The 25,439-nt window shown below is 37.1% G+C and overlaps 1 protein-coding gene across 1 annotated transcript in view; it reads right to left on the minus strand.

The window, feature by feature from the left end:
- Positions 1-25,439, minus strand: part of SLX4IP (SLX4 interacting protein) — a 70,660-nt gene that overhangs the window by 33,082 nt on the left and 12,139 nt on the right. The window contains 2 exon segments of the mRNA XM_015857073.2: positions 1,458-1,581; positions 5,002-5,091. Of these exon segments, the coding sequence (XP_015712559.1) occupies positions 1,458-1,581; positions 5,002-5,091 (214 nt within the window).

Raw genomic sequence — 25,439 nt, forward strand, 5'->3', positions numbered from 1 at the left:
CTGGTGAACACCCACCTACTATATCTGCTATTTCCTTTTCAGGTAAGAATAGACTTGAATGTAACTTGAATAAACTTGATTCTTGAACAAAGCACTCCTTTCTTTCAAATTACAGCCCTGAGCAAAGTGGGCTGAGGGAAGAAGAGAGACTTGGAAACGAAGTTCAACATGAATGCTCCTTATCACACACTTTTTTCTTCCTTTATTTTTTTTAGTGTTAATTATTGATGTCAAGATTAAATGCAGAAAACTTATGAAACAGAAATTCTGTCTCATCCAAACTAAATACTCTTTAATCTAAAACTATTAAATATATGACTGATGACCTTAGGTCCTTCGTTTTCACAAAATAAGGGGAAGAGTCAAGCAGATCAGTTCACAGCTGATGAACAGCATACCAGTATTCTGACTGAAACGTCTGTGATATGAAAGAACATACAGGACCTTAAAATCTCAAGAACTCCCTCAAACTATTTCATCTGTCTGCATAAGCAGAAATAATCAGCTTGTCTGCTAGTTTTACCTTACAAAATCATTGGTTTTGAAAACATGTTTTGACTGAGGCAAGAAATTTAAGAAAATAGTCAGTGAAAAATATCACCCGGTAAAAGAAAATACAGAAAAATCTCAGCAAGTGTCAGAATTTCCCATCTCACTCTTTGCAGTGGTCCTCTGCTTTCAGCATAAGAAAATTCTGTTTGTTCACTCAGAACTAGAAAAGCATTGTAACAAGTTTATAACATGCTCCAGGCTGGTAGTAATAATAAAATAATTCATTTCCTAGGAACAATTTTAAAATAGCTTGATTTTCAAATGTAAGACAAATTTGCCTATTAACTTCACAAAGCCCACCTAACTAGAACAGCAAATGAAATGACACTAAAGGAAAACTGGCAAGCCATTAGGTCATTTGAAGAAAAGCATTCTGGAATTGCATCTACTCATTTCACTACCCTCACACGCACAAAAATCCAACACAATTGCTCCAGTTGGGTAAATGCTCTAACAACTATTCTTTTCTGGCCACTGACTTAATTACCAAATCTGAAGTAACACAGGTGAAACAACAAATGCCACTTATCATGTCATAGCAGCTTTTTAAGAATGAATTGCTGGCAAGAGGAAGGAAAAAAATATTTCTAGAATAAAAAATGTACAAGTAGAAATCTGACTTCAGAAAAAAGACAGCCAAGAGGACCATGGATTCTTTTATTCTGCTTAATTATAGTCTCATATTCATTATTTATATGAATATTTATATATTTATATTCGTATTCAATAGTGCAAGCAAGATGTTAATTTTTCAATGATGTACAGAAAAGTAAACCCTCAAACCCCAGATATTTTGGCTATACTAGATTTCGTGATGGGAAGTTTCTCATGACAAAGCAGAGAACAGAAGTTTCCACCGTACATTACCTTGTTTATTCTATTAGAGATTAAATAACTGATTTTACCTGTAATGAACAGAGGACCTGATGATGCATTTTCCATTGACTTCCACTGACCACGCTGTTTACGCGCTTCCAAGTAGCGTTTGATCCGTGAAACCACCACCTCTTCTAGGCACATGCAGACCTTCTGAAATGCAAATATTTCCCGCTTCAGAGCTAAGCATTGCACACACAGCAGAAGGTACAAAATCTCTCTAGTGTAACAAGAAAAAGTACTATTTGCAATCAGGTTCTGTGTTGTTACACAGAGGTGAGAAGCACAATACTTAAGAAATGCATTAGAGTAAGGAAAAGAAATTCTAATAGCTTTTCTAAACTTTTTTTTTTTTTTTTACACATTTTAATACCTTTTTCTACAATTTTGAAGAAGAGAGAAAAAACATTATGAGTCAGATAAGACACAATGCATGGCGCAATTTATTTTTAGAAAACTAATGAAGTTCTTAGTAGTAGGAATAGATTATAACATCAAATATCTTTGCTTATAAAAGAAAATTAAATTATTTTGCATGCAGGTTGTAAGAATCACAACACAAGAAATTTAAACAAAGTATTAGTAAAAATACCAGGAATCATCAGGATGCACTGCAAGAATCAGCATAAACCACAACAGATATTTTGGTTCAATTCAGTGTGATTTGGGAAGGAAGAACTCAGAACTAACTTGGTCACTGTAACCTCATTCCTCCAGTTCATTTTGATTTCACCCCTAAGTTTATCCATTCACATTTTTCTTACTTCCTTCAAAGCACAACACAACAACAAGATACAGACAACTCTGAAAGAAGAGCAAACCTTTCATCCAGAATAACCTTGATATAAAAGCAAAATATTTCTCTCAAATACTAGAATAAGTTTTCAGATCAAGGAGAACAAATATTTGTGCCTTTTCCTTCAGAATTCTTATTTTCCATTCTGCCTAACTTCACGCTCATAGAAATGATACTTTGCAGCATATAAAGATATCATTTTACCTTTTTTTTTATAGTGTTTGGACATCAGACAAAATTATATTAGTACCACCAAACATGAAATATCTTGGCTTGAAATTTACTTTGGATTTATATATCAAGTATACAGAGGAACATTTTTAACATATTGCTCTAAGTGAGAGCAACACACATATATGGGTCAACCACAGATAGTATTTTTGCCTTACAGCTAGAAATAAATACACTTTCCTTTCTGCTTGAATAAAATAGTTGTAAAATACAGTATCTGCCTATTCCTCTGTTTAACTCATTAAAGTGATCTCATTACACATTCCTTCATCAGGACTATGCATTCAGGTTCAAGTGAAAAGTCTAGAAAGCAGAGAAAGGAGTTTGTATTTGGTATCTTCCCCAGCAAAAAAAATCAGCACACATTTCCTTAATTTACATGTAAAATATTTAATTCTGTTGTTACGCTTAGGGAAGTTTTATTGTAGTGCTTCTCCACAAAGAACTGTACAGATCTATATTTAAAAAAGTGTAAATGAGCAATTTTCAATATAATCCTCTTTTACTTCTAGTTCTCCACTGAACTGTACTCAGAACTCAGACCTTTCTGTGTGCAAAATGGAGAGATTACGGCACGAGGAGAAATCAGGCTAAAAAAGAAATAGTTCTTTTTTCAAGTACAAGGCTAAAACTTTGAGTTTCTTCTAGGGGAAAAGAAAAAAGACACAAAGGGCAGAAAAACTAGAAAGGACAGGACAGAAAGAGTAAAGTTCATGAAAAGCATCAAATTAGTGATTTGCATATGTCAGTCCAAAATGACCCTTATACACCACACAGCAGCATGCAGAGACTGCGCTCAGTTAAGCCAAACAACATGCATGGCCTTTTCTAATTCCATCTCCAAACCAATGGGCTTGTATGCAGCTCTCAGCCTGCCTCACACAACCTGCACTCTTCTCTCCACCCTGAATCGCACCGCCAGCAGAGCACACCCATTCCTTCTCTGCAGCAGTACCCTGCCCTGCCCCCAGTTATCCCTCTGAAGGGCTCTGCATCCCACAAACAGCAGCCACAGACTTCTTCCAGGGGATGGGAGCATCAGCAGAAACCACGCTTGTGTTAGAGGGCACCTGAAAGGCATCTTCTTTTCCGCCAAAGTCCCTCAGTCAGAGAAACAAACAAACAAGGTTGCACTATTGTTAAGGTGATGAATTCTGGAGATGTGAAAAACTTGTTGTGGTGCAAATTAAAAAATAACAAAACAAAAACATAAAAAAAACCACATAGGCATAATTTGACCTTTTCTCCCCAGTACAACAAAGGCTCTGTGTAAGGCTTTCAGGAAGCAAATTGTAAAGCTATTGAAATCACACTTCTTGGTTGTTGAAAATATGCAACCTTTGTACTTCTCTCAAAATACACAGCCACAGCAACGCAATGAATGCTGCCCTGTCATGCCTCTTTATGAAATCACTCATGATCTAATTTCCTGAAATTCACATCTTTTGTTTTGGCAATGATACAAAATACATTTTGAAAGCGTTTAAAAGTTAGAACCAAGATAGCGCCAATTATAAATAGAAGTGGCAAGGAGTACTCATTTACTTGAGGAAAAAAGAAATCTAAAAAGACTTCCCATATTTTCTCCTTTGTCTGATTCTTAAAGCACAAATCAGGTGAATCTGATAAATATTCTGCCTTTGCTCCCTCAGAGCACTGATTTGTTGGGGTTTTTGGTGTTTTGGGTTCTTTTCTTATTCTTTAAACACATTGCTGTGACCATACGGGGATGCTCTGCAATGACAAGTTAATTATGCCATTATTAGGAAAGCTATCTGCTGCAAATTACCGTAACAGAGACTTGCGGGAAAGTCCACAGGCATCTCAAACATGCCTTGCATTCATTTTCAGCAGGGAACTTCTCAAGTTCCCACACAGTCTGAAATAGGGGAAAACTGCAGCCAGTAACTCATCACGAGATTCTTACAGAAATCACAGAAGCTGATGAAAGTTGCATTCATTAATTTTACTGGTTGCTGACGTTCTGAATTTCCAAGATTTCATCTGCTGTCAGGATATTCAATTGATACATTTAAAAATCAAGTTTAATAATCTCCTGTAATGAGATACAGTAGTTCTGTTATCCATTACCTTGCATATCATGCATACACATTATATTTTCTTGCACTCATTCTCTAAATAAAATACCATTCATACTTCTCTAAATGTGATCAAACAATTAACGAGCTTTTTATCAACAAGCTCTAGAAAAGTGACACCTGTCACAATCCATTATTCATAACTCAGGACGGTTTACAAAAGACAAAAATGCCGTCAGAGAGATGCTTTTAAAACCAAAGTCAGAAGAATCAAAACCACATGCATATACACATGCAGAGCTTAGGAATTAAAAAGGAAATAGAAAGCAGCCATTAGTGACCCAAAAAGCATGTGTAGAGTTTACTTAGGGGCCCCACAGCAACCATTCAGTTAGGCACAACCAGCAATGCTCTCATCGTAACAGTGAAATGCACAGAATAGTTCAAGGCTATCCAACATTTCCCTGTGACCACATGCTTTTGAAGTAGAATTGTTATTTGTTGTACCTCCTTCTCCTGATCTGAAAACCAGCTGGTGTCTTTATTGGAGCCTTCGGGCAAAATATGAACATCCACCAGAACAGCAAAGTTCCCACACTGAAAAAAATGAAGGACATATTAAATAAAAAAATAAAAAAGATTCAACTGTAGCTGTCAAGCAGACAACGAAGGAAAGAATCAAGTATAAATACGCATCTGAGTCAGAGATGAAACAAGCAAAGTGCAGAAGTTTGTGGGAGACTACAAAATATGAAATTGCAAATCAATATTTATCAGAGAACTTAATGAGAAATCAGAGTGCCAGACCTACCTCAGGCCGCTAATTGAAAGCCTTAAACATAAATATATATATAACAGCAAGCACCAAGCACGCTGAACTTTCTTCCATCTATACACCTCTTGAAAATGGGAATTCAGGAAAATTACCCTGTGAAAAACAGGCTATTCCTTCACCAAACTCTCAGAAGAAAAAAAAAAAGGAACGGTAAAGTTCAAAGAATTTGTGGTAATTGCCTCATGCTCGTTCACATCTGTTATTTAGCCAATACTTCTAATAGTTCAGTGATTATAAGACCATTACTCTTACAAGACACTTCAAGGATGATGCAGGCTCCATCCCAAAGAGGCACATACACATCTCCTTAGTTCTGCTGTGAGCTGTATCACCTCTACAGAGACAATAATGCCTCATTTCATATGGAGAAGTATGGTGTGTCATAACCCTAAATTTTCCCTTTCTTCCACTGAGACACAGTACCAAAGGAAGCATTCATGCTTCCTTAAATGGAATAACTTGCAAAGTAAAGCCTTCCCCTCTCTTTTTTGGCTTCTTGCATCATATCTATGGCGCAATAAACTCATTCTATGAGACTAGACATGTGCAGTCATGGCAACTGCACATCTGGAATGCCTGACGGAATAGAAAGAACATCCTGCTACCAGACAAATCTCAAAGGTGTACATATGTACACACAACCCAGACTGAGATCTGTTTCTTTCCAAGGGGATGCTGCAACATACGCTTCCTGTTCTAACTTTCTCACTGTATTTGCCCTTCACTGCCAAACATCTGCATACCCCACAATGGAATTTTCAGTGCTAATGCAAATATTTCTAAAAATACTATATTTTTAGTCTGCAGTTGTTCATCACATACACCCCAAAAGTCTAAATATTAGGCTTGTGGTATAGCAAAAGAAGAGTCTTTGAGAGTCTCCTTACCTGCATGGCTGGTACAATGAACAACAGGATTTATGCACAGAGTTTACTAATCATGACAGCACATTTGGTAAATCAGATATTTCTGGGATTGCCTTATTACCCAAGAACAGAACTATTTAAATAATGAATTAACTATATTTAAAAAATAATGCATGACCAATATCGTATTGAAAGCAGAATGCAAGACTTCAGCAAATGAGGCAGGCAGCATGAAATTAGTTCTCCGTTACTTACAGGTATCATTCACTGAAAGAACAGAACACTTTGATCTATTTATCAAAAGGATTCTCTTTTCTCCAGAGAACCAAGAATTACCAGATGGCTGCAATAGCAAACCTCTTCAAGCTTTACAATGACAGCAAAATCTCTCTCAGAAATCTCTGGTGAATCATTATTCAGCTCTAGCAAACTTCTGAGTTGACTACTGACCATCAAAGCTGTAGCAGACGCTGCATACTATAGGAACAGAGAGGCAGTAAGTTATTCACAGCATGTCACTTACAACAACAAACAAGAGCTTGATATATTAGGAATATTCCAATTATCTAATGCTGGGTGCTCACTTGCACTATTTGGTACTTGCAGCAGAGACTTTATTTATGTAAATAGATACACATAGATATAGAGACATATGCACACATGCATAGCATAGACTTGTTTTTAATGAGAGATAGCATTTATAATTATTTTCTTTCTAATAACAATATTTGTCTCATTTATCAATCTTAAAACAACTTGAAAACAGAAAACAACCATATTTGAAACAACATTCTGAAACAGCTCCAAGTTATTTTAAAACACCGCTAATAGACTAAACATGTGTAGTACTTCAAAGAAAAACAAATTCATATGAATAGCGTGTAAATTCTTTAATAGATGAGCTTTCCCAATGGAAGATTCCTAGCCCTCAGCATTTTGGAGCACTCTTCTTGCAGACATCTTAACAAGAACTATTTCAACTCCAAAATCCCAATAGTCTCACTGCTCTACTACACACACTTCAGAACGTGACACAAGGAAGCAGAACTGCCCAGGAAAATGGGATTAAAAGAATATAAGCACAGATCTTTCAGGGTATTGTAAACTCCTATTTTTCCCAAGCCCTGAATGTGACATAAACAGCAACTCCTGAGCATGATTCCTTTGCACTCCGACAGTATACAACATATTTAATCCCTACACCTATATTTATACTTCATATTCCTTCACATGGTACAGATTTACACACAGTATCTACACTAAGCAGCTAAAAACAACTTTGACTGCCCCAGCAGCAAAGGAAGAGTTCCCTGAACAGACTGAACTCCAATACAAATAATTGGAGGGAATGGAGGTTAGAGGAAGAAAGGTATGTTTATGTTAATAGATTAGACAGAAACCTTTTTAAGAGCATCCTAAGTTATTTGTCTTTATGCTCTGAAGACACGTAATACCATTAAAATACTAGTTTATATTTTGGAGAAAATGCAGTGCTTTCAATCATTAGGGCTGCAAGAAGCAACTTGTCACTGAGAGGCAAACTTAAACAACTCTTTGTTTGTTACTTTCAGCCTATCTCAAGATTTGTACTGAAAATAAATGTGAGATGCAATTGTCAAAACTGAGACCTGACACCCCGATTTGACGGGAAACGTTTATGTCAATAATCACTACAACGACATTTTACTGAACAATTAAATACAAAACCAGATGTGCCAATTTGGTATCTTCCATGATTCTAAAACTTGAAAACCTCAGTGTTATACTGTAGTCACCATAACGGTCTAATAACATAACAGTCTAATAACATTCAAGCATTGCTAAGCAGAGTGTTTTAAATTATCTCTGAATGTTGTCAGTATATTATTATACAGTAATGCCACCCAATTCTGAACATATCTTCTGGAATCAAAGTGTTTATAAAAAAAATCAAGCACTTCATAGATGTTGCAAACTGAAAAGATAACCTATGATGTAAACTGAAAGAATACCAGAGCAAAGTGGTAACTCCATCAAGGAAAATAACCTCATAACCTGCTGAAACCTTGGCCAAGGATAATCCAATATTAGATGGATCACTAGCAGATAAAACATCTTCTGAATAAGGCAGCCCCTGTATTGTGCTCTCATTTGTTGAAACTGCATTGCTTCAAGCAGCCTTAAAACAGGCCTTACAAACAAAAATATTTGGGAGGCTGGGGATAAATCCAGTCATTTTATATTCAGTTACATCATTCCAAATTTGCTGCATCACTGACCAAGGCAGAAACAGAGAGCTGGCTTCCCAAGAGGCAGATTAGCATTTCCCTGTTCTGTGATTATTATGCAGATGGGAGCAGTAGAGTCAGGATTAATGGATGCCCAGTTAAAAACAAAGTGTACTTTGGTTATTTTGTGGTCCCAAAAGCTTAAGGAGTTTGCTATGGTGTTCTTACTGCACACCAATCAGTAATAGCTTTCCTGATAAGCTTTGCTTTGTTTATAATTAAATTTTAATTACAGGACTTTAAAGCATATATCTGAGTTCCACTGGGAGAGAAGAATGCCCTATACTGCAAAACTTCCAGTTTTCCAGGCTAAGCAAATAAGAACTCTAATGTTTCTAATCCTTTTAAATTCCCTTTTGCCTTTCCAGAAAGTTGTGGTATTGAGTTACAGTGATAACTGAATCTCATATTCAGATCATGTCTATCATTTGTTTTTCGGGGCTTGTTTCTTTGCCTGTTTATTTTTAAGACTAACTCCTGATGGGCGCCCAAAACTATCACAATGCTGGAAAGGGCGACTAAAGGCAGAATTGCTGCAAGGCGCCATCAGCCTCCAGGATACAAAAGCACAGCTAAGAGAAATGGTGAAAATAAATCATAGGTATGAGGGAAATATCTCCTAAGAATCAGAAAAATACTTCTAATACATTTCATTCTTTCTCCAGTTTTTCCAAAATCAACAGACGTTCCAAGTTCAATTATATCAGTTCAAAAATCTACAACAGTAAGTATAAAAATATTTTGTATTGGTCTACATACATCATGCCGAATACATTATAACAACACATGAATGCTACCCTTCAGTTTTTCCAGGCTTTTTAGAAGCAAGTTTATTTTCCTACTTCATCTTTCTGACTCCAAAGAAAATGGCTTTTCCTTTTGTTTACATATTACCATAAATTAGTTTCAAAATTTTCATTCTTTTTCTCTTCTAGAGCAATAGGGAAAAAAAAAATAAGTAAGGATACAGCACAGTGTTTATGTGCTATTACACACAAAAAATACATATTCATTTATAAATATATCTTAGTGTAACATGACAACATGACAACAACAGGTTACCATGGCCTGGCTTTACCATCATGAGATTAATTACAGGGTCACCTGTAATTAATTCGAGGAGTTCACAATCCAAACTTGTTCTCCAGAATGGTCAAGATTTAAGAATTAAAATGGAGGAAAAGGAAAAAAAAAATCATCTTCTTTTGACCTTTTCTCATCTCTAAATTAGGACCGGTTATTCCTAAAAATTTGCAAAGCTTGTAGGTTTTTGTTTGCTCTGACATAATGTATGTCTCTGAACAGATGAGTCGTAACACAAAACATCCTCAAAGCTGAGCCGTTCACTGTTTTATTGGTGGATCCACAGCTGCTTGAACAGCTTGCAAAATGGGACTACAGATCTTGAACCATTAAAAAGGTTGAAGATCTGCACAACTGGAAGAGCAAATAGAAATTTGTGCCCGGGGAATTGAGCTCTGCTAGGTTGTGGAAAATGTTACAGTATTTAGGCCATATACTGCAGACTAATGAGCATCAAGCAAGAAACCAGACTGCCCTCTGAAAACCTTAAACAGAACTCTATTTACTAGAGTATTCAGAAGTTTTGACTAATGGCTGCTGGTGTTAGCAGTGGATTAGAGGGAAGAGCTGACACCTAGATCTTATCTATACACTGCTTCCAAAATCTACAGGATCACTCTGCAACAGTAGAAAGGGAGCGTGAGATCAAGACTAAGGACCAATGCATTAGTGTTTTAGTGGAAAGAAGAAACAACTTAAAAACTCCAGAGAGCTACAGGAGTACTGAACATTCAGGGGTTTGTATACCCACTGATGGGCTGACAACTAAACTAGATGATCTTAGACATCTTTTCCAACCTTCATTCTATGATTCCATCCCACCAGAGAGGTGCAAACAGTGAACAGGCCTTTAGGACAAACTTTTGGGAAGAGCAGACTGAGCACACAAGAATTCCATGTCAAAGCAGGATGTGAAACTCTCAGAAGATGTGGATAGACAGACCACCAACTGTAAGAAATGATGAGAAAAAAGTGAAAACAAGTGTCAGTGGTTTACAGGCTGCTTTGACCTGGTTCTGTGACTAATGGCTGAGGCACAGACCCACAGCCCAGGAAAGGGGGAAATGGTAGAGGGATGGGGCTAAAAACAAAACAGTGGCAGTGATCTGAGGAGGAAAGTTAATTTACTAAATAAGATATTGGAATGCAAGGTAACAGCATTTAATACAATATAATTGGAATTGAAGCTAGTAAATCAAATAAAATGACAGAGTATGTGTCCAAAAACCAAAAGCCATACTCTGTGAAGGTGAGACTGCCAGGGAGCACATGTTGCAGAAAGGAACAGGGACATCTCATGACTTGTCAACAGTTGTATCTTTCCCTCTGAATGGAAACAAAAGGTCCTGTGGGGTATACAGTTCTTCTCTACTGAGAAGCAGAAACCTGGAAAATCAGCAGTTCACAGAACTGGAGCATTAAGTCTTTAACTCCCAGAGCTCTACATGATGTTATGATGTGAAATACTGATATCAAAAATCATAAAACCATGACAACAAGAAAGACACGTTGATGATTCAACCCCCAGGAAAATGTAAAGAAATCTAAATAGTTTCAAATCTGATGAAGCTGTGTATTATAACAGAGATTCTCAAATTAAGCATTAACACACTCTTGTTAACATGCGTAATTATGAGAGATCCACCCAAATGAGTAGATTAAATCAACCAAGACAACTCCTTTAAGAACACCCTAAATATCTGCCACTCTAAAACATGTACATGTCTTTTAGTAACTCAAGAATACTTCAGTGCAAACAGAGCCCTTCAGTTCATCACCCACAGCCAGGCTAAGTAGTCATTACTTAATCTAAACAACTGAACTGGTCTTGGAGAACTGCTCTATCAGGTACAACGTTGAAAAAGAAGCCTAAATTGCATGAGGGAATTAAGCTTAATTTACACTGTCAATCTATGCTGGTCTGGCCCCAGTTCTGTAGGAGGTTTTGTAGACTGCATATTGAATGGAGTCATGTAGCTGGAGCTCAAACAATTGCAAAGTGCAATTTTTTGCTGCAGGTAAACTATCCAAGTAACAGTGCAAACTCAACGTTGTTTTGATAGGACGTAGACCATTCCCTGCCTGTGTCAGAACTGATCCGAAAAGCAGAACTAGAAGCATGGTATTTGTTCAAGGTAATAGAAAGGTAATTTGAGATTCCAACATGCTGCTTTCATACCTATGTTGTAAAATATTATAAATACTATGGTGTGCTTAAAATTTTAAAGAGCAGGTCACAACGAAATACTAATCTCCACAGCAACCTGCATTTATGGCAGTTAGCTTTACTGGGAGGGAATATGAGAGAATTTATCTCCATTACATTATTTTCCAGTTGTCAACAGTAAGGACATTGCTTAGGTATTGGACACACCAATAGGGTGACACGGGATGACATGTCTGTGTATCACTTAATCTCTGGTAAATGGGTGTAGATAAAGATTAAAGCTACTTTACCTCTCCTCCTAAAGTACTGACAACATAAGATTGGCGCAACAAGAATAACCTTGTCCCTGAAGTACAGTACTGGAATTCGGGACAACCGTTGCAGTTCCAGGAAGCCAATGCTGCAATTTAGTTTCTTACTTGTGAAAAGATAAAGAAACTAACAAGCATCCTATAGAAACAGCTTTGCATATTCATTCATTCACTTTCTAATGGTGATCAGATACCAGAGTAGTAGGTATCATCATATTAAGCACTGAGATCTGATAACAGCAACCCATTCCCTCTGATTTCACAGCACTGTAGATGAGAGAAGTACCCAGTTCACTATCAACTTCTACCATAGCAACTACATTCAATTTCAAATTTACTTTTTCTAACCATCACAGGTCTAGTATTGGGTTGGTTTTTTTTTAAAAAAAAAGGAATGATAAGAGTTTCATAATATATTAAAAGGCTTTCTCATTAAAATCCTACTAAGAAACAACAGAGTTGTCTAAAGATAAAGACTCCAACAAACAAGACATCATGAGCAGCAGAGAGCATATTATTTTCTAAGTATTATAAGCCAGCAATTTTAAAAAACAAAAAACCCTATGCAGCCATTTCAGATTTTGAGCTTGTAAATAATTTTCACAGCTCTTCCACATATACACGCTCCATACTGCATTTTAATTAACAAGCCAAATTGTGATGTATAAGAAAATATTTTCAATTACAAAGTGGCAAGTTGGTGATGCATTTGTTAAGTAAATGAAAAAACCCGCCATGCAGAACAGCTAAGGAGCTTAGTAACGCGCCACGCTATTTCTTGTTTCTGCATATTCCAGTCATGACAAGAAAATCAAGTGCAATAAAAATTAAAGAAAAAGGCACCACCCTGAAAACTTTTGATGTAAACGATGTGAGGGGAAATAAATCCAGCCATTGGATACCATGCAAAACACTATTTACAAAATTATTGTAAAATGAAGAAGAGATTAAAAAAAAATCCAGTATTTGTTTGGTAAGGTAACATGCACAGAATTAAGATAAAGAGAGAAGCAATTCCTAAGCACATGATGCATCCACTAAGATATTTCTTGAGTTCTTTGTACCACAGCTGCAGGGTTGGGCTGACTTCCCTCGCACAAAAACAGAATAGGGAAGCGAGGGCAGGTCCCGAGCAGGAAATCATTCCACGTTCCCTAACTTTGCAATTATTTTACTAAGCTTCTGATTCTTCTTTATACTAAGAGACAAGGTCTCACCTGCACTAAAATTTACTTCCTTTCCTCCCTCTCGTGAAGATGTTACCTACCGCAGCATGCAGCTACTTAAAGGGGAAGCAGGAGGCAACAGAAAACCAAACATCTGCAGCCCATGTTTCAATATAAAATATTTGCAGATGTTAACTCTTGATGCCAAAATAACAGATTAAAGATCCATTGATTACACATGCTCAGGCTTTAAGACAAATACATAAAGCAGAAGTATATTTTATTTGCAAAACAGACCAGCAAACCAAACGAAAAGGATTTCTTAGTATTGTTAAATCTGCTTAAGTGGTTTAAATGTTCCAAGTGCGTAAATGAAGTATCTTTTAACTTCACATTTTTAACTAATTTCTCTTCAAATAAAGCTAAGCCAGGAAAGCATCAGAACTGCATAAAGGCTTTTTCAGAAATAACGCAAGTAATAAGAAGTGAGAATGGCATATGATAAAAGATAGTTCCTTTGGATAAAATTAAGTGGTAGCATATTTTGTCAACATAAAAGAGAAGGAAGTTCAATAGATGTCCAAAACATTAAACAAGAAATGCTCCACACCTTACTCCTGAAAAAGCAGAATCAAATGGATAGAGAATACAAGGAATCTCAAAATATAAACAGATCAGAAAAAAAAAAAATCACAAGGCATTACCAGCTACGAAGCAATATGGGGTGGCATTTTTTTATTTATTATTGTTATTATTAGTTTTGAGCACACTGGAAAAAGAAGAGCTTTTGTTTGCCATTGTACAGATCGTATAATACATAGATTTTGAGCATAAGTAAAACATAAATGAAGTAAAAAAAAGGAGGAGAGCACAGTAGAACACTGAAGTGCTCATAACAAGCAGGAACAAGCAGTGAGGTGTCCCACTGGTACCAAGGCAGATGTGCTGCCAGGAAAAGGCTGCTCAGGCTCCAGCTGGGGCAGCCACTACCCCATCTGTATGTCCTTGCCCACACTGCCTGAACCTCATCTCTTCCCAAGGTCTCAGGGTCGGTTCAGGTTGGATATCAGGGAAAAGAGCAGTGAGGCATTGGCATAAACTGCCCAGGGAGGTGATGGAAAAGCTTGAGGAGTAGGTTTAGGGAGGTGATTCTGCTCCTCTACTCTGCAGGCATAACTGATCCCTAGCCACTCTAGTTCTGATATATTCATTTTAAAAGGCATATTAAAACTACTAAACTAAATCAGAACCTTTTGATAGAAATAACATCTCATTCCTAGCATACAGAAGAAATGGCAACCTCTGAGAACAGAGCAGGGCAATGAAAAGTGGGTGGCAGATGACCATATCGTAACTTAAATCAGATTGCAGCTGAAGAAGTACATCTGTGCTGTTCCACTAGGCCTTCAGGAGGCACTGAACATCACTGACCAATAATGAAGGCATGAGCACAGAACATTAAATAGAAGATAAAAATAATCAGTATTTATGTACATCCAGCAAGTGCATCAACTTGTAACAATAAAAAGACAAACACAAAAAACAATGACAGTCATTACTGCAAATATTCTTCTATCTAAAACTCAGTTGCTCAGACCAACATTGGGGGTGCACCTAACAGTTATAACTAAAAGGTTTGTAAAATATTAATTAATCTACTTGTGACTCTTCACCAGGTGAAATGATTATTTGAGCTCACTGGGAAAGATTTTTACAGAAAAAAAATACTGAACTACCACAGAAATAAACAAACTCAGAACTCGGTGCAATTATAGATTAACCTGTAACTAGTTTTGTTTGTTTCTCCAATTCTTTGTCACACTAAGCACATTGATAGGTACTTTATTCACATGCAGGCAATTACATAATGGAAAGCCAAGAGAATATGCTGATTTCAATACAATGTGCAGACAATCTGGGTAACACATTGCTCATTTTCACCTACTGTGAAGTGCAACAGAACCAACATGCTCCCAGGATTTCAGAGAAGTCTATTTTTAAAGCAGAGAGAAGAAAAAAGAAAGGTAGAAGGATTCATTTATTTTCAGAATTTCTGTTACACTGAGCTCAAAAAAGATGTTGTCTCAAGGAAGGAAAAGGACATAACTCCAACAGTGTTAAAAGTATGACCAGTACCTACAATATCAGCTGGTATTTAGGAATGCACTTTAGAAAATAAGTTTCAAAGCTTTTCCTCCTTTCTTTTCTTTTCTTTTCTTTTCTTTTCTTTTCTTTTCTTTTCTTTTCTTTTCTTTTCTTTTCTTTTCTTTTCTTTTCTTTTCTTTCCTTTCTCTTCTTTTCTGTGTTGCGACCTTTCCTTTCCATTTGCCTTCTTTCCTCCTTTACCTTTCCCTTTTCCTTCCTTTCTATACCTTGGTCCTTCCTTTGCCTTTCCTTTCGCTTTCCTTTCTCTTTTCCTTTCCTTTCCTTCCCTCGATCCTTCCTCCCTTTTTTCCTCTGCCTTTATCTGCTCCCTCCTTTTCCCTCCTCTCCTTTCGCTCTTCCTTTTCTCATCTTTTCTCTTTGTCCTCTCGCCCCTCCTCTCCTCCTCCCTTCTCTTCCCCCTCTCGCTGCCATTTCTTGTCCCTCTCCTCTCCTCATTTGTTCTCGCTCGCGCGACTCCGCGTGTCGACTGCTCTCTTCACTCTGGCCTCTCCTTCTTCCTGCCCTTCTCCTCTCCTCCTCTCCTCTCCTCTCGCTCTCCTCTCCTCTGCCCTCCTCTCACTCTTCCCGCTCCATCCCTCTCTTCTCCGCCTGCATGGGGTCATCGCCCCCCTGCCTTTCCGCCTTTCCCTTCCCTTTTCTCTCTCCTGTCTCTCTGTCCCTCCCGCTCCTCCTCCGCACCCGTCTCCCCTCCTTCACTCTCTCGGCTCGTCTCGCCGCCTCTCCTCTCCTCTCCTCCCTTCCTCTCTCTCTCCTCCTCTCTCTCCCTCTCCTCTCTACGTCTCCTCTCCTCTCTCCTCCTCTCCTTCCTCCTCCCTCTCCTCTCCTCTCCTCTCTTCCTCCTTCCTCTCCGTCCCTCTCTTCTCTCTCTCTCTCTCCTCTTCTCTCTCCTTCCTCCTTCCTGCTCTCTCGTTCTCTCCTCTCCTCTCCTCTCCTCTCCTCTTCAAACCCATGGATTATGTTACTAATTGGAAATATTCGGGAAATATTCCCACAATTATGTTTATAAATGCTGAGTTCCAGTGTTAATTACCAGTAATCCTAACACATGTGGAAAACATTAAAATCACTTAAATTGATAAACAGTGTTGATTTCTTTTTGTAACAAAATGTACATTTTTGTTACATAAAAAGTGTTACTGTGTCAATCCAAAAGGTCACAGTGAACTGTGTACTGGATAGTTTATGCCTACACATTGAAAAGAGAGAACAAATAATGAAACCTTTCCTCATTAGCCTTGTTGAATGTTCAGCACCTTGGATGTGAGGCTCCAGGGTTTTCCAACCCATAGGCTGTATCTGTACTTAGTAGTCACCGGTGATAACTTACAGAATTTGTCAGACCGACATGTAAAACTGCAGGCAGGACAACAACCCAATCTCACATGCACAAAGAACTGCATATTCTACTTCATTTCAAAATGATCCTGTTGGTTTAACTTAGTGCCCTCAAAGTAATGGTCCCTTCTTAGTCATCTCTTCCCGCCATCCACGATTTAATAAGCTGACATTACTCCCCACCCACTCACCTCCAACTGTTTGTTTTCCATGCTGAATAGGATTACATCATTTCTTACACGGAAGAAGTTCCCCACCTTCCAGTAATTCCCTCAGCTCCACTAAGAAGAACTATAAACACAGTGATAAAAAATAGGCCTGCAATTTGTATCACAGCTTGATGATGGTATTACTTCTGTTTTCTTCACTCTGTTCCTAATATTTCCCAAAAATATTTTTGCTTTACAAAATGCCACACTGAATTAAGCTGATGCTTTCAGAGAACACTGTATACTTTAATATTTTCCCGTGTGGTGACAGGTTGTTCAGCAGCCACACACATATGCTTGGAGTTCCTCTCCCTCACTCAAACACACATCACATTCATCTGTTGTTTTATAGTACAGCCACTAAATACTGTGAGATTATTTTTTGCAGCACTTCATTGTAATCCTTTGCTATTCAGCTCCCTTCTTGTTTACAAACAGGGATGCCCCAGAGTTCCCTGTTTCACTCCATCTCTCCCTTTATCCTTTAGCCAGGTAATCCAGGAAAGACTTGTTTCTTTTTTTTTTGAAGCTCACTTGAAGCACTTTGCCAATCACTTTTATGGAATCTAAAGGGGTTACAACAACCAGATTTCTCTGGTCTTTGCACTCACTGGTCCCTGTAAAGAAGCCAGCAGGCTGTGATGGGAAGTCTCTCTTTACAGTGGGTGTCCTGACTTTTTACCCAAAGCACGACACGAATGCATACATCCATTAATTCTACCTTAATGGAGTTTGCACTAATCTGCCAACACAAGTTAGGCACTGACCTGACAGAGTTACCAGTCCTATAACAGGAGGCACTATCTAATGCAAGAAGCTGTGGCAGTTCGCAAAGAATAAGCTCTGCTTAAGTTTAATACTAAAAGTGGGCTTTTTGTGTACTTACTCCAGTGCAAAGTACAAAATAACGAACATATCCAACTATATCAAGACCCACTGTTGTGGTGTTTTCTTTTTTTTTTTTTTACATCTGAGAACATAACAAAATCGGAAAAATAGTTTTCAGTGTTTGCTTGCTTCAAAAGTTGCAGTTTTTTTTAAACAACATTTAAGCAATCAACAAAGTGCTGTACGTGTTTCTTTGTACTCTGCCCAATTATGCACATAGAATCATGCTCTGCCAATGCTTCCTCCTCATTCTTTTCCCTCAGATTAATTCTGCTTCACTCACCCAGGTTGCCCCTCTATAAAATGCTTTCAGAGTTTAAAAAAATCTTACAAATTGAGAGCAATACAGCATTTTGCATTAATAAGAAGAGTGCATTTTTCTTAACAAGTCAATGATTACTTGCCAGAACTGTAAAAAACAGACCCTGGTTACATTACATCCCAACAAAAACTGTTCCTTAACTTTCTAGTCTTTTTAATTTATTACTATATCAAGGACGTATAACTCAAATTTTTAATCACCAACACGACAACAACAAAATAATGTTAGTGCATCGCTGTAAGAGAAGACTTTTTCCTCTGCTTGCTGAACTACAGTTCTGGTCTATGTCACTCTCAGTTCCCAAGCTTCTTTCCACCTCTCCTTATCTCTGTCTTCATTTTCCCACTGTCAAAGCCTGTTTTTTCCAGGAAGGAAAGTTATGGTAAAGATGAGGAATATTGTTCAGCACCTCTTTGCCCTTTGGCACTGCTATCAAGCACTGGGATTTTATCTACCACATTAGCAGAGATCTTACAAAAAACACATTCCTTTTTGTATAATGTACATGGTGGTCATTCAAACAATAACCAGTAACAGATGTCTGAAGTGAGGAGAATGGACTATTTAAGTTGAACTTTATAAATTCTGATGATACTTTCCCAGATTTGAAACCCTGACACTTAATTTATAACTATCAGTATGGCCATATACTTTTCTTTGTCTGTTTATTTCTAGCTCCAGCCTCAGTAAGTATACTTTGTCCATCAAGTTTTAAGTTTCACTCTGACCTTACAGATAATCTTACCATCAACTTACATTCATTTAGTAGTGTAAAGATAGTGGTAAAAAAATTTAAGTCCCTCTGCAACGAACCCAGTACCCAAATAAGGAATCCTGACACAGGCTATGAACTTAAATGCTTACTTAATATTAGTGGTCACATTTAACACCCTTCAATGACCACCTGGGAAAGTTTTTATTTCAAAGGAAGCATAGAAACAAGAAATGTTTAAAAAAGTATAAAAGAAATGTAACCTGTACAACTTTTTTTTTTCCCCATGGAAGCTTTAGCATTGCAAGATTTATTTTCTTAAATTTATGTCTGCTTTCCAGGAACTTTTAACAAACACACTCAATGTTTACAGGATATAAAGGCTATTGAAAGCAGCTATCCTCTACAGCTCAGTATTTCATGAAAGTACTGAAGGTTTCAGAATAAAATATGCCAAGAATCGATTTTCATCAACTGTGTCTACCCGTAGCACTTTTATTCAGACTAGGAGTAGTTCTACAGACCAGGAACAACAGTCTTTACATTGGTGTGTTGTGTTTAGTTACCTTTTTTCACAATCACTTTTACCAGATTTCCATATGTAATCATGGCCACAACTACTTAAAGAAACATTTCTATTAGTTATTAGTGACAGTTGTGAAAAATCCACCTCAGCAACCACACTATCAATAGTACCAGCAGTGGAAATGAATGGACTTAAAAAGACAACATCAAACACTGCTATTGGAACATTAATGCACAGACATAGGAAAGGCTTACAGATGCACTTCACAATTATTTGTTGTTCTTCAGAAAAAAAAAAATCATCCATTGAGATCATTAACCTTGCCATTATGTTAAAAACAACAACCCCAGATCCTCTAAAAGTTTTGTGTTCTTAAGTTTTTGTTAAATATTCAAAGAAGATAAATAAAAATTTGAGAAAACATGCAATACCAACATCTTTAGGCTTTGCAATCTGCTTCAACAATATAAATTCACTCGTATTTTGCTCAGGACATTCAGCCATGAAATTTCAAGATCATTTGAGGGGGGTAAGTTTCTCCTCTGGAAGAAAAGCAGTGCAACAGTAGCTTCCTGTATAAAGGTTTTGCTCTCTGTGGGATAGATAAACAGATCTATGAAGCATTCTTCCAGCAGACAGATCACGTTACAGGCCAGAAAGTTTCTTTTCTTCCTTACAATATTCACCTGTACCCATGTTATTGGAAACCCACAAAGTTGAAAAAGACAGGCTGACAAGATGGAAAGTCCTCTTTGTGCACTGCAAAACATTTCTGCTTCTAGGCAATGCCCGCCAGTCAACAGAAGACTGATGCAACTAATAGAATACAGTTTGAAAGTTAAAAATGCTACAGCTATTACACAGTATGTACTAAGCGTGAAAATCATGAGAGCGAAAACAAGAGGACAAACACCAGCTCAGGATCTCCAACAGCATCTGCTAAGCCACACTGTTACGGCAAAGTTTTTAGCTGTATGTGTCTGCAGCTATTTAAAGGGCTAACAAAGGAAAGCGTATGCTTTTGCAAAGTTTGAAAAACAAAAAAGTGTTTTTTCAACATGATAGAGGGGGAAAAAACAACCTCACACTTTTAGAGGGTATTACTCCTTAGAAAGCATGAGCTCACTTTTTCAGATTAAAAATGAGACAGTGCAGTAGACTCACAACTAGCTTTGTTAATTCAAGAAGGAGGTGACTGCTTGTGGCAGATTACAGTTCCTGGGTGTCAGGAATGCTGAGTACAACAAAGAGAGGAACATGCAAACATACAGCCCATTTCACCTCTGTCACATTAGCAGGAGAAAGCAAGGAATACTGCCTTAATGTATCTGAAATAGAGCCACTGAAGTACAGCACTGTATTCCTTTTTGCTTGAATTCAGTAACAAAGATCTACACAGTGCTTTAAGAAAAAGCACAGCAAGACAAACATTTGTATATAGTTAACACAGCAAAAATGGGTGTTATTGACTAACTGATAGAACTACGTAGCTAAGGAATACAGTTAAATGAAAAGGACGTATTCCGTTGGCATAAATCCATCCTTTGTGTCTGACATCTACTGCTAAGTAATTAACATCAAAGAGAACATTAGAAGCCAGGGCGTGGAAATATTTACAATCATTAATATTAATGATTACCACACAATAGAAGTGCTAGATGCTCCAAATCTTGCAGGGTTTAAAGGTTTTCAGTTCACCCTTAACAATCCTTCATTAGAGCGAAGATTATCTCAGATTATTCACCTAAAAATTAACAAATAACAGCCACGCGAAAGTCATCTCTTTGAATCTGTACAATAAGTCATGAATAGGTGAATATGTACAACTAGCAAAAAAAAAACAACTTGTTTGTCGGTTGATGAATAAGCTTTCACAGATCATCATTTTATGTGATGCTTCAGAAAAAACAACTCAGAGGAAAATTTATAACCTACACTTTTATTATCCGAGCATCTTTCAGAGGAAAAAAATAAATAAAAAAATAAAAAAATCACACATGACCACAACAGGGAAAGGCAAAAAGCTGATTAAGTAAAATTGACCATACTGACAATATGCTGAACCTATACAATTAACCTACAATAGACCAACGTTCTTTCCTAAGGTTAGTACTAGAGAAAGAAAAAACATTTTACGACTTTGACTTCAAGGACACCAGCTTTTCTTTCCAGGCTGCAAAGCCCAGCACAGATGATAAAGCAGGTGATTGCCTCCCAGCATCTCCCACTTTCTAATGTCTACACATTCCCAATCTCTTCGCTGTTGCAAGCTGGTAAAAGCAGACTTCTGCCTAGCAAAGAAATTGGATCTCTTTTGTAATCCTTAATTCTCATCTCACTATTGAGCCACTACTAATCCCTGTTTTACCCTTCCTTCTCCATACTGTGGAAAACAAAGGAGAGAACAGTAGACTCTGCTCCCCATCTTCTCTCCATTACATCTTTCAAAGTTCAGCTTCCAGCTTGACACTGCCTTCACATCCCTGCTGCAGTGTTCACATGCACTCTTTATATTCTGCTCCTTGCACAGGCTCTCCTAACAGTCCATCTCTGTTTCTTCACTCAAACTGCTTAAACTACTCTATTTCTTTATTTGCTCTCATGCTTTAACTTGCAGTCTTCACAACCTTTTGTGATAAAGATGATAAGGTGGTTTGATGATATTAAACATATGAACACAGCACTTGCAGTTCACAGTGGAAATAATAATAACGAAAACATGTTAAATACAAAAAGCAAAACAAAACAAAACCCTACCTGAGGCGAAGCCACATCAGGTCTACACATAAGTGAGGCCTGAAAGAAATCTGTGTCCCTGTCTCTGCAGCTAAATTTTATACAAATTGAAGTTACAGGTTCCTATGTAATGCATTTTAACTGTGCTTACCAACTTATATGAGAAAAACATTCATGAAATGAATGACTAGCATATTTTTAAAGAGAGTAAAGGCAGCTGAAAAACAAAAGCAAGAAATCCCTAGTTTTAATAAAACTAGAATGATAATTCTAAAAAAATCTTCTTTGATCTATTACCTATTTGAAAGAGTTAAGCTCAATGCAGACAGTAATTGCTGACAAATCCCAACAGTAAACAAACCAGTTTCACATTTTACATATTATCAAGAGGCTACAGAATTAATGGCTACAGCCAAAGAAATGTTGACACAGTTGCACATTGAGCCTTAACATGCTGATCATGTTAAAATAGCACACAAGAAATATTTTTCCACTTTGTAAAAAGCCAGACTGTTTACACGCTTAAGTGGTGAGAGACTTTACTGCCTGTGTGTGGTCTTATAATTTCAGTATCACAACCATGAATATAAAGAGAAGCAGCATGAAATAACCTATTATATTAAAATGAATGCCAGTTAACCAATACTACAAGTGCTGAGATTTAAACTTCTCAAAATGAGCATTAAAACATGCAAATATCCACATGTTTACTGATTAAAAAAATCACATGACGCTTTCCCAAAAGTAAACAGAGGGATTATATTTCACAGAAGGAAGCTATTCTTTGTTCCCTTCACATTGTTTAGAAAAAAAGAGAGAAAGAGAGAGAGAAGGAGAGAAGGAGAGAAGGAGAGAAGAAGAGAAAGAAAGAAAGAAAGAAAGAAAGAAAGAAAGAAAGAAAGAAAGAAAGAAAGAAAGAAAGAAAGAAAGAAAGAAAGAAAAGGGGAACAAAAATTAGGAAAATTTTAAAAATAACAAAATTATTGTGTCCAATCATTAGAAAACAACACCGATAGCTTTGCTTGTATCCTCTTACTACATAAGATGCATTAAATTACAGCTGTAAGTATTACAACACATTTATAGTACATGGAAATGTACTGAAATATTTTTTGTAAAGCTGTTGCTTCGGTTGGAATCCTTATCCTTCTATATGCATTTTTTTTTCCCTTTTCTTCCTTCTTCTAGTGTTTATTTGTACACATAGGAAGACAGTGAAGAAAAAAATTCCTGTTAAGACTTCCACATGTTTATTCACCATTTGAATAATTTTTTACTGTGTGCTGGGAAAACAATTTTCTTTGAAATAGCATCACCTTTAAAAATCTCTGTATTAAAGTTAGATGAGAAAATAATCTTCTATATCACGGACGAACAGAGTAGCACTGTGGGCGCTGCGGGGAGGCGCTGTCCGGGGCCGGCCTGGTGCTGAAGCGCTGCCCCAATGCAGCGCACGTAGCGCTGCGGCAGCATTTCACGTCACGAACGTTATCAAAGCTTGTCTTCAGCGCCCACAGAGTGCCACTCAGTCCCAGCATTACCTGAGCTTTCCTTTCTTTTCTTTCTCCCTTGAAGGCAGCATCAAAAGCCTACAAATCCTCTCTCCCCTGCACTGTCATTCTGTTACCGATCTTTAACTGTTCCAATCCCATTATCTGTTCAATATCAATTCTACATTATCGCGTTTACATTCTTATATCCTGTAGTTAATCTGCAATTTTCAAAGTTAAGCACACACCTCTGCTATTCAACAACATTTATACAACTGAAACTTTGTCCCTGAGTTGCTCTCCTCACTCACTGGGACACACACCTGGGAACGTTTTAGTAGTTGTTCAGTTTTCTGTTGCTATACAACACAACAAATGCACAGAATTGAAATACTTTTTGGTTATAGTGAGAGTGTCTCTATTGTTACATCCTAGACTCCTTCCATACATGTCTTCTTCACCATAAAAATCTACAGCCTGAGTAAAAGGGTGGGGCTGGGAAGAGGAAGGGTTCAGTCTATTGCCAAATGGTGCACTCTTATGAGTTTGCCACTTCCCTCAAACAATTGTGAGGATTTATTATTTGGGAGATAAATAAATTCCTAAATAAAAAAATTTCCTCCCATTATTCCCAGTAATATAATATTATTAAGAAGGCACCTGCAACCAACAACCACCATTTATTTATTAAAAAAATCTCTCTCATCAATCTCACCAACCTCTCCAAATACCTATTAATATGTTCATTGTTTGAAAAGTATGAAGAATTTATTTGCTCCCACTAACTTGCTACTGCTTAAACAGGTTGGATCTCAACCTGCAATAGCTTCCTGTATGCCTTTGTGCAACCACTACATCCACAATTTTTCCTCTACAACAGACTGTTTGACAATATACTACTCAGTATTTGCATGCAAATATCCGTGTAAATCTTCATTATCTCAAATAACTACTGAGAAATACTAACAGCTTTCTTAAGAGAGATATTAAACAGTTTTTTGTTCTGTCATTCCAAGTTCTTCTGAATGCCCATGTGAGTCAGTGATGACTTAATCACCAATCACAGCTAATCAGTCTATTTTATATTATACTGCACTTATTACCAGATACGTACTGGAGACAAGAATATGGTTTTGTGGTTTTGTTTGTTTTTGCTTGTTTAAATGGTGGGCTTTACATTCAACATTACACTTGTTGGACTTACTCCTACCATCTAAACTGTAAATTTTGAGACACAGACTGCAACTACATGACAATACAATACCCAGAAAAATAAGAACTGAGCCTCAACCACCCATTACTACACATGGAATATCTCTTTGTAAGCTTCCTATCCACTAATAAAGATTGGCATATTACAGCAAGGCAATATGTTATTGTAGTGCAGGAAAAGTAAAAATAAAGAAGGAAAAGTTTATACACTCCATGACCCTATTAAATGTCAAAGTCTTGGCATTGAACAGATGCTCTTTAATGGCTGAGGACATAGCTCTTTCCCAGCTCTTAAGTTCAGCAAATAGTTTATGTTCTAGGCTATACACTTCTATCAGTCTTTATCTGAATGATAAAAAAAGCAGAATAGATCACTAATCATGTATACTTGGTTAATTATGACTGCTATTAAATCACTGGTACATTCATTGAAAAAAAAGAAACCAACAAAAAACGTCTGTTTAAAATCTGATAATATTGGCTTGAATTTGAAAGGTTGCATTTAACTGTATCTTATATAAACTATTGTTACATCAACCAAGTAGTGTCCAGATATGCTAGACACCTTACTACTGTCTGGAAACTAAACAGAGCCTTCCAAAGAGGGTTAGAGATTAGCTCAGTTTTGTTACTTCACAGGGTTTTATACCAAAA

The sequence above is a fragment of the Coturnix japonica genome, chromosome 3 (genome assembly GCF_001577835.2).
Source record: "Coturnix japonica isolate 7356 chromosome 3, Coturnix japonica 2.1, whole genome shotgun sequence".
Classification (NCBI taxonomy): domain Eukaryota; kingdom Metazoa; phylum Chordata; class Aves; order Galliformes; family Phasianidae; genus Coturnix; species Coturnix japonica.